Source organism: Notothenia rossii, assembly GCF_949606895.1.
Source record: "Notothenia rossii genome assembly, chromosome: 8".
Lineage (NCBI taxonomy): Eukaryota > Metazoa > Chordata > Actinopteri > Perciformes > Nototheniidae > Notothenia > Notothenia rossii.
The window spans coordinates 25,613,387-25,623,230 of NC_136906.1; the positions used below are offsets into that span (position 1 = coordinate 25,613,387).

The 9,844-nt window shown below is 40.8% G+C and overlaps 1 protein-coding gene across 1 annotated transcript; it reads left to right on the forward strand.

Moving 5' to 3' along the window:
* Nucleotides 1–2,484: 2,484 nt before the first annotated feature.
* Nucleotides 2,485–4,925, forward strand: LOC307016154 (zinc finger MYM-type protein 1-like; the record flags this gene model as incomplete). Its single annotated transcript, XM_079645187.1, has 2 exons — nt 2,485–2,640; nt 2,964–4,925. 2 exons carry the CDS (start codon nt 2,485–2,487, stop codon nt 4,923–4,925), a joined length of 2,118 nt encoding a protein of 705 aa, XP_079501313.1.
* Between the last annotated feature and the right edge of the window lie 4,919 nt (nt 4,926–9,844).

Here is a 9,844-nt window from a genome sequence, read left to right on the forward strand (position 1 = left end):
GGGAATCGACTTGTTTTCAATAGATATGTGTGGTTGGTTACTTTGTATTAATAATAACAGTATGTGTAAAGGAAGCTGGAAATATACAATGTGAAACCTTTTATTTGAAGTAAAGAGGTGAACAATAGCTCAAACAAATGGAAGGGCCATAGGACAAATGAGTGTGTTCTCTGTATTAGGCCTGTGTGAAGTTTGACTATTTGAAAAGCATCTCTAATACTGCTTAAGAGCATAGGTAATGTGCAGGCCCGCCGCTCCGCATACGCAGAGCACGCAGAGCGCGTAGGGCCTCAAGTACCTGGCGTGGGCCCCCAAAATTAAGGTTAAAAAAATGTCATGATAGTTATTATATTATTACATTAAATAAATTATATAAATTAGTTATGAACAGGCCCACCGTTTTTTTTCTTAATTGTGTGCCTTTTATTACTCAATTTGGGCAAATTAGATGTGTTACCTTATCTATACACCCCCCCCTTCCTGAAATGGTACAGTCTTCATCGGAGATATGTGGTGTGGTGTGATGCGCCAGCGCCATCACGGTTGGTGGACACAGGTGGTGGAGCACCCTCCTGCCTGACGTTTTCCAAGTTAGACCTGATAATTGCTGGATTTTAACAGTGAAGAGAAGAAGAATGGCAAGTAAAAGGCCATATGAATCTGGCGCTGAGAAGAGAAAGGAAAAAAAACAGAGATGACGCTCGTTCATCCCTTGCTGGTAAGTTCGTGTTTTTGGTCTAATTGTTTTGCTAACCTGACTTTCAGTGATATTGCTGCTAGCTAACGTCAGCAACCTAATCTAGCGATCATGCCGCCACCAGCCGGAATATTTTGGAAAGGTTTAATCCGCCGGCGCACCCGGTCGCGGGTCCGAGTCAGCAGCAGCCGATGCTGTGTCGGAGGAGGAGGAGGTGGTGGAGGAGGGTGAAAGTGAGGCTCCTGCTGCCATGGCGGAGGAGCGCCACTGGCGCGAGGAGCGCTCCTCGCGCCAGTGGCGGCAAATACGGCGGCCCCCTTGCAGGGTTTATCCGCTCCACTCAGTGTCATTAGTTAGACAGGAGCAATGAACTGTCAGCGCATATAATTAATCATACCTTACAGAATACCACTGATATTCACGCGCTTTTTTTTTCATACGTGTAGCTATGATAAAGGACATGTTTTGGCGTGTTTTATTATTCACAGTTGGCTTGACAGTAATATAATATTTTGATATGCTATAAGTGACCAGACGTCCCCGATCAAAACAGGGAAATAATCCCCGAGGAGGGAAAAGAAAGGGTCAGCTATTTTTAAATAGAAGAAACAATATATGATTAGGTAGGGTTATATATACATATACAGTATATCCTACATAAACAATGTATGAATACATTAGATATCTATATATGTTAGGAACAGAGGTGGGTAGTAATGATAAATTGTACTTTTAAGAGTAATTTTAATGACTTTTTTTATTTTTACTTCAGTAATTGTTCTAAAATAACAATACTCTTACTTAAGTAAAATTGTTAGCTACTCAGCCCACCTCTGAGTATTATGTATGTATATATATTTATATATATATATATATATATATATATATATATATATGTGTGTATATATATATATATATATATATATACATATATGTGTATATATATACATATATGTATATATATATACATATATGTATACATACATACATACATACATATATGTGTATATATATATATGTATATATATATACATATATGTATACATATACATGTATGTATGTGTATATATATATAATACTACTCTGAGTATTATATATATATATATACATATATGTGTAGGCCTATATAATACTCAGAGGTGGGCTGAGTAGCTAACAATTTTACTCAAGTAAGAGTATATAATCATAAATAATAAATTAAAAAAAGTGTGCTACCTCAACGCACAATGGTTCATATTCCAAGTCTGTCAAGCAAAATCGCTAAACTAAGAATAATTAAATATATATATATTGCAAAAAACGGACATATTCATGTTTGTTTATTTCACCTCTCCTTTTTCAAATATGTGTTCTTAAGTGCTGTCATGTACCACCTGGCATTCCTCTATCATACATTTGATAGTGTGTGACTTGCAGAAGCATTTTAGCTTGTAGAACAGTGCCATATTCATAAAAAATGCTATTGATTTGTGCTATGGTAGCCCATCTCGACAACGTAGCATAACTCAACAGATAGGCTATAAATAGAATCCCGCCCATAATTTGAGAATTTACATACACAGGCTACTAGATAGCTATGAAATAATGAAGTGGTTCACTGATTAACAGCAGACTTAAGATGGTGCATATGATGATGTTTTGAGTGACTTTTTATTCTAATATGAGTAGTGTGACATGATATTTTTGTAATCAGAAAACCCTAATGTTTTGGTATTTTTATTTAGCTTTTGCTAATCACATTTTTTTTGTATTTCAAAAATATTCACAGGGTTTAGCAATGCTAAAATATGTTCAAGGACCAACGCGTAGCCAGGAGGAAGATTCAGATGATGAGCAACCATCCACAAGCAGTGCAAGCAGCCAACAACCCCAGCACCCTGAACAACTTCAGCAACTGTCCAACGTGTCTGAAAGCTCCAGCTCAGTACCATCCACAAGTTCAGGTACACAACACACAACTGTCACCTCAGAAGGTGTTCTATCCACACCCATCACCCATCTTCAAGCAGATGACGAAGAGATGAATGTGGCATCTCCAACAGACCCCGCCCTTTGGCCCAAAAATATTTCAGACACAGACAGGGTAGAGATAATAAGAAGAGGACCATTCAAAGTTCCAGCAGATTTCTCTTTTCCAAAGGGCCCAGATGGAAGGGCATTTCACACAAACCTCCAATTTAAATCCCTTCCCAATAGAGAAAAAATGAAAAGAAGCTGGCTTGTCTACTCCCCAAAGACCAATGCTGTGTTCTGTTTTGCATGCAAGCTGTTTGGGTCAAAAACCATAAAGCTGACAAAAACAGGCTATGGCGACTGGTCTAACATCAACATTCGCTTGAGGGGCCATGAAGGTAGCCCAGACCATACCAAGTGCATGTTAAAATGGAAGGAACTGGATATGCGTCTGAGGAAGAATTTAGCCATAGACCAGCAGGAGCTGGCCTTAATGGAGGCAGAGAAGAAAAGATGGCAAGATGTCATGAAACGGCTGTTTTCAATAACTCTGTCTCTAGCCACCAGAAATTTGGCTTTTAGGGGCTCTTCTCAAACTCTTTATGAAAAAGACAGTGGGAATTTTTTGAAAGAGGTGGAGCTGCTGGCTGAATTTGATTCAGTTACAGAAAGACATGTGGCCAAAATTAAAGATGAGGCTTCCAGAACGCACTATCTTGGACAACAGACTCAAAACGAAATAATAGAGATTGTCTCCTCCCAAACAGTTCGAACCATTGTGAAAAAAATCCAGGAAGTCAAATATTATGCCATCATCCTTGACTGCACCCCGGACATCAGCCACAAGGAACAGATGTCCCTGGTGGTCCGCATTGTTGAATTGGTACCCAAGCCAGACATCAAGGAGTACTTCCTTGGGTTTTTGAATGTGGTCGAAACGACAGGTCTCAATCTGTCAAATGTTGTTCTGGAAAAGTTGAGGGAACTTGGCATTTCCTTCGATGATTGCAGAGGACAGTCCTACGATAATGGAGCCAATATGAAGGGAAAGAGGCAAGGAGTGCAGGCCAGACTGCTACAACTGAATTCAAGGGCAGCGTTTGTCCCTTGTGCTGCACATACAATGAATCTGGTCATATCAGATGCTGCGAAGTCATCTACGGATGCAATTGGCTATTTTGGATACCTTCAGAGGCTGTTTTGTTTTTTCTCAGCAGCCATACAGCGGTGGGACATCTTACTCAAACATGTGAAGTTGACACTGAAATCATGGAGTGATGTCAGATGGGAAAGTAGGCTGCAGAGTGTCATAGCTGTACGAAGTCAAGTAAAAGAAGTCCGAGAAGCTCTCTTGGAAGCAAGACAAGCTGTCACTGAACCTATTGCAAGGTCAGAGGCTCAAAGCCTGGCAGAAGAGGTTGGCTCATTCAGATTTCTGATCTGCACCATTGTTTGGGCTGAAGTTCTTTCAGTCACCAACCAAGTGAACAAGCTGCTGCAGTCATCATCAATGCAGCTTGATGTTGCAGCCAGACTCATTGAGACTGCAAATGCCTCCCTGACAAAGTACAGGCAGTCTGGGTTTTCAGAGGCCATAGCAACTGCCAAGGAGCTGTGTGAGGCTCTAAACATTGACCCTGAGCTCAAACAGAAGAGGTTGAGAAGCACAAAAAGGCAGTTTGGCTATGAAGCTTCAGACGAGCCCTTCAGTGATGCAGAGAAGAGGCTTGAAGTTGAATTTTTCAACCGAGTTGTAGACTCCGCTCTGATGGCGCTGCAGGAGCGGTTCGAGACCCTGAGCCAGGTGAGAGACACATTTGGACTGTTACTTGATTTTCAGAAAGTACAAGGGATATCCAAGGAGGACCTGCACAAACACTGTATCAATGTGGAGAAAACTCTCACAGATAAAGGTGAAGCTGATGTTGATGGACTGGAGATGATGCAGGAGATAATCAACCTCCCTCAACTGCCACCACAGACAACTGCCATGGAGATGCTGACCTTTCTGCATGACAGTAACCTGCAAGAAGTGTATCCAAATCTTTGGATTGCTCTAAGAATTTCTTTGACCCTTCCAGTTACAGTTGCCTCAGCTGAGCGCAGTTTTTCCAAACTGAAACTCATTAAAACCTATCTACGGTCAACAATGGGACAAGAACGCCTAAGTGGCCTTGCTGTCATTAGCATCAATGCTGACGTGGCACATGGTGTGTCTTATGATGACTTGATCAGTGATTTTGCTGCCAGGAAAAGTCGCCGTGCACCTTTGTAAAACCTCCTGCAGGAGCGGTTCGAGACCCTGAGCCAGGTGAGAGACACATTTGGACTGTTACTCGAATTTTCAAAAAGTACAAGGGATATCCAAGGAGGACCTGCACAAACATTGTATCGATGTGGAGAAAACTCTCACAGATAAAGGTGAAGCTGATGTTGATGACTTGATTAGTGATTTTGCTGCCAGGAAAAGTCGCCGTGCACCTTTTGTAAAGCCTCCTGCAGCTGTGGAGAATTTAGTATTTGCACACTATAAATATTTTGATCAGGACAATACTGCACTTTAAGGTAGTTTTTGGGTGTGTGAAAAATAGTTGCATGTGTGTTTGTTTCTTTTTATGATGCTGGCTTTCTTTTATACGTTATTTATGTGCATAATTACTTTCGTTCATCTTTTTAGCCTGCAGTTGTTATTATATTATATTGTAATGCTGCTGTTAAGAAAGTTTTGTATATATTACTTATATTTATATTACTTTGTATATATTTATACTGATGGTTCTGCTGTTGTAGCTGTAACTTATTTTTGTATTTGACATTTTGTTTATATGTTTATATTTCATGTCAATTTTAAAATAAAAGGCGAATGTTTGAGTGGGAACTTAGTAGATTTTGTGTGTGTTTGGCGGGGGGGGGGGCCTCCCTGACTATTTATGCTTAGGGCCCCCAAAAGCTTAGCAGCGGCCCTGGTAATGTGTTCCTCGTTATTACTGATATGAAAGTAATTAACATGTATTACGTATATTTAGCCAACTATAACAACTATATCTTAAAACATACTTTTAACTTGTGTGTGGTAACCTGAAGGGGGGAAGATGGACTCAGGGACAAAGGGCCATAAAGGAGGTGTGTGCTGGCTACAAGATGTGAACCAGGTTTCTTCTGCTGTGTCGCACTGATTGGGTGCGACAGGCCATGTGTTGGTCTCTGCCAATAAGATGACCTCGGGGGGAAAGCCCGCACACACCCCCTCCTGTGTTTTTAGTATGAAACACTGTGTTTTCCAGGGGTTCGACCTCTTTTTCTTCAGGCTGACCAGGAGGGTAGGACAGGAGAGAGAGCAGGAAGTACTTCCTTTGTCTTTGTGTTTGTATTTGTATTTTGTATTGTTACTCTTTATCATTAAAGCAAGATTATTGTTTAACTTGTATTCTGGTGTTTCTTAATCCCTTCCTTTTCACGAATTCACCCAGCTTATCAAACGACACGCGGAGACGAGGTTGGTTTTAAACATCCTCCAAATCTCCAACAGTAACTGGAAAAATGCGGTGGAGAGAGACAAGGGATTTCAGAAACATGCAAATTCAAAGGAGCATCTCTCTTGCTATGCAATGTGGAAGGAGCGAGAGAGGCGTGCCAGCACTGGAAAGGAGATTTCTACACTTGTTAACGCAGACCAACTACGAAAAAACAGGTATTATATCTCTTCTCTTATTGATTTCTGGTGGAAAACCAGCTGCCTTTACGAGGGAAGATAGAGGCTTTTGATAACATGTCAGAGGGGGGCAGTGGCCTTTTCCTCTCCCTGCTGGACTATACGATAAAAAAGACCCCAAATTGGCTGATGTAGTGAAATCAATCCCTCGAAACGCCACTTACACTTGTCACGAAATGCAAAATGAACTCATAAGTACACTCAGCAATGTGGTGACTGAGGCTATCGTGGAGGAAATAGGAGACTCCTTTTACACACTGAAAGTAGATGGAACCCGACCAATAATTTCACCATATATGTAAATAATCTCTGTAATAATTTATCAAAGGCTGCTTTCCATTTTTATGCAGATGATACTGTTATTTATTGTTCATCCTCTTCTATAGAGCAATGATGTTATTCCATCTAATTTATCTCAACTCAAGTTAGTATTAAATGTAGACAAATCCAAACTCATTATATTTTCAAATGGCAAAAAGTTAACTTATTTTCTCCCCAACATTTGTAGCCTACTGTTCAAGGGACTGACATTGACATTGAAAGGGTCACTACATACAAATATCTAGGTTTTATTATTGATCAGAACTTATCTTTCAAGTCACACACAGAAAATGTTGTTTTAAAATTAGGTTTCTCCTTTCAGACAAGGAAACATTTGATCTCTGTAACGTTTTTACCAGTATTGGATTCTGGCGATCTGCTTTACATGAATGCCTCTCACCAGTGCCTAAAGACTTTGGATACTGTGTACCATTGCATTGTGCATTACGTTTTATTACTGGAAGGATATATATATTGTGAGTTTGGAATAAATATGCACTTTATGAAAATTATTAGTTGGTTACTGTTAGTAAAAACAGTAAGGTTAATAGCCTACTGGATGTTTGTTTTGCTAGTGGATCGCCAGGCCCTCTGACCTGATCTGTGGAGTCTCAGCTGTTCATATGAACAGGGCTCGACATTATAAATGGCCCGCTGGCCCGGAAGCATTATTTAGACACCCCGGCCAGCATAACGTACTTTCAAATCGCCCCACAGCTGTTTGCTGCGGAGCGCAGCGCGAGCAGTCTCCGGTGAGCGGGAGCGCACTCATTCACTACACGCAGTGGTCGCCAACCAGTCGATAGATCGCGAGTGTGGTGCGGGTAGATCGCGGACCGTAAAAAAAAAAGGAACAAAAGAAAGAAAAATTAAATTAAAATAATAATGTTTGAAAAATACGTTTTTAGATGTAAACCTATCCTCCACCACCCCGTTAGCAGGTGTCACTAGATTGACGTATATTTGAGACACCTCAATAATATAATACATTAACCGTGCTTTACGTGAACCTCATCATGACACAAGAGACGACGGCAGAACTGTAATTTCCCGTGTTCAGTGAACGCAACCGAGGCAACACACCAGACCAATCAGAGAGTTGCATGGAAATACACGTGTGCTTGTGTCATTCAAGCTCGGCTCTGTGTGTGTGTGGCGATAGCGCATTTAGTGAGAGAGGGAGTGAGGGAGAGAGAGGGACCGGTGCTAGGGTTATGGCTAGAAAGGATCAGTCTTGTGTAAAACTCTCGCGAGAGTTTGGCTGAATGTCACGTGGATGAATGTTTACGTTTGGCAGGCAGCCTTTCAGTTACGATCAGTTGGCCACAGCAAATGATGGTGAGAAGCTAAACTATCTATTAATTATGTCAATCACAGGGAGTGTGATTATTGAAATATGGTGTTAGCAGTCTTGCTGGTGTTCAAAGAAGAATGACAACACTGTAGATCACCAACACTATGGTTTATTTTTTATTCACAGGCAAGTCAACGTTGTCGCAGTAAAAGTCCCAAGATAGCTCCTGGTGCAATAAAATGTTCCCTTGCAGTGTTTCACTATTAAGTCTGATGTTTCTCTATTAATATTGCTGCTGCATTAATGTGTATGTTCCATCATGTTACTGCTGTAGATGTGTTTCCGAGCCGCTCCGATTACAACGAGAGTTACAACGAGAACGTGACGTCATATTTACACTAGTCAGGGGTTGGCAACCCGCGGCCCACGGGCCGCATGCGGCCCTTTAAGCCCTCTGCTCTGGCTCCCTTGAGCTTAGACAAAAATAAGAAGGAAATAAAATAAAAGTATTTGTAGGACTATTTATATTTTGTTGCACGGTTGAAAGTGTTTCGTATCTTGTATTTTGAGGTGATACTGTGACACATAAATAAAAAACAAAACGGTTTTAATTAGGTCAACTAAAATATGCGTCACATCATGCTACGGTCCCGCGCGAGCGCCTTTTCTTGGAGGCGCTCGCGCGGGGACCCCCGGCTCGATGAGCGAACTATGGATAAATCAAAGAAAAGTACCGGAGGAACACAGGATTTAATTCTGTGTGGACAGAGTTATATGCTTTCACAGCAAACGATGCTGGTTTACTGGTATGTTTGATATGTAGAGAGAAGTTGTCAACAACAGGTGCTGCAGCCTTTACGTATCGAGGAACAACAAGGGAGAGGAAGACAGCTGACAATCTTCAGTCATAATTCAATGGGGTATGTAATTTATTTCAGAAAACATTTTTTGTTATATTCCATGGAATGCTCTTAACGTCCCGATAGCAATGAATATATGAAATGCTTTGACAATAAATACATACAAAAATGTATCTCTGGAAGCCGTAGCGCTGTAAAAACCACGACCAATCATTTTAGCCGACCCGGCTAAAATGATTGGATGGCCTACCTGCCTGTCAGCCTTCCATCTGTGCACAAACTTATCTCGTGGCCTCATTGATGATGCGCGTTCGTGTGTGTTGGAGGAGGGAATCTGTAAGAAAGTCTGAAGGAAGAGGCCTATTTTTTCCGGTTGTGTATTTTCAAATTCTAGCGCACACGAGCTGGTTTCTCCATTCTTACCTACCCTACCTTTAACTCGTTTTAGGGTGCAGCTATATGTTTTATTTATTTCAAAGTGGGCCCATTTTAATAATATTTTTTTTTTCCTTCAAATGTGCAGAGGACTCCCCAAGTGCTGTGTTTAATTTATTTTAAAGTAGGCCTGTGTATTATTTGTAATTCTCCTTATAGGAGTTCTTTGTTTCTTATTAGAGGTTAAAAGTTTTATATAATGTAATAAATAGCCTAATAAATGCAAAAAACCTGTAGTTTTTGACTGATATAACAATAAATACAACTTAGCTATCAAGCTATGAAATATGTTTTGCGGCTCCAGACAAAAAATGTTTGGGGAAAAAGGAGGAAAATGGCTCTTTTGGTCAAAAAGGTTGCAGGCCCCTGCACTAGACGGATCCTTCCTAGCCATAACCCGGTGCTAGCGGGGACCGTGATGTTAGCATCTGGTTAGCTAGCTGCACTAACGGACATAATGAGCTGTTTCCACAACAAGCTGGAGGAGAGTCCTCTCCTGTCAGACTGAGGGGCTCAGGTGAGCTAAAGGACTCTTGAGTGTTTCGAACAGTTTTGTCACAAATTATTCAAAA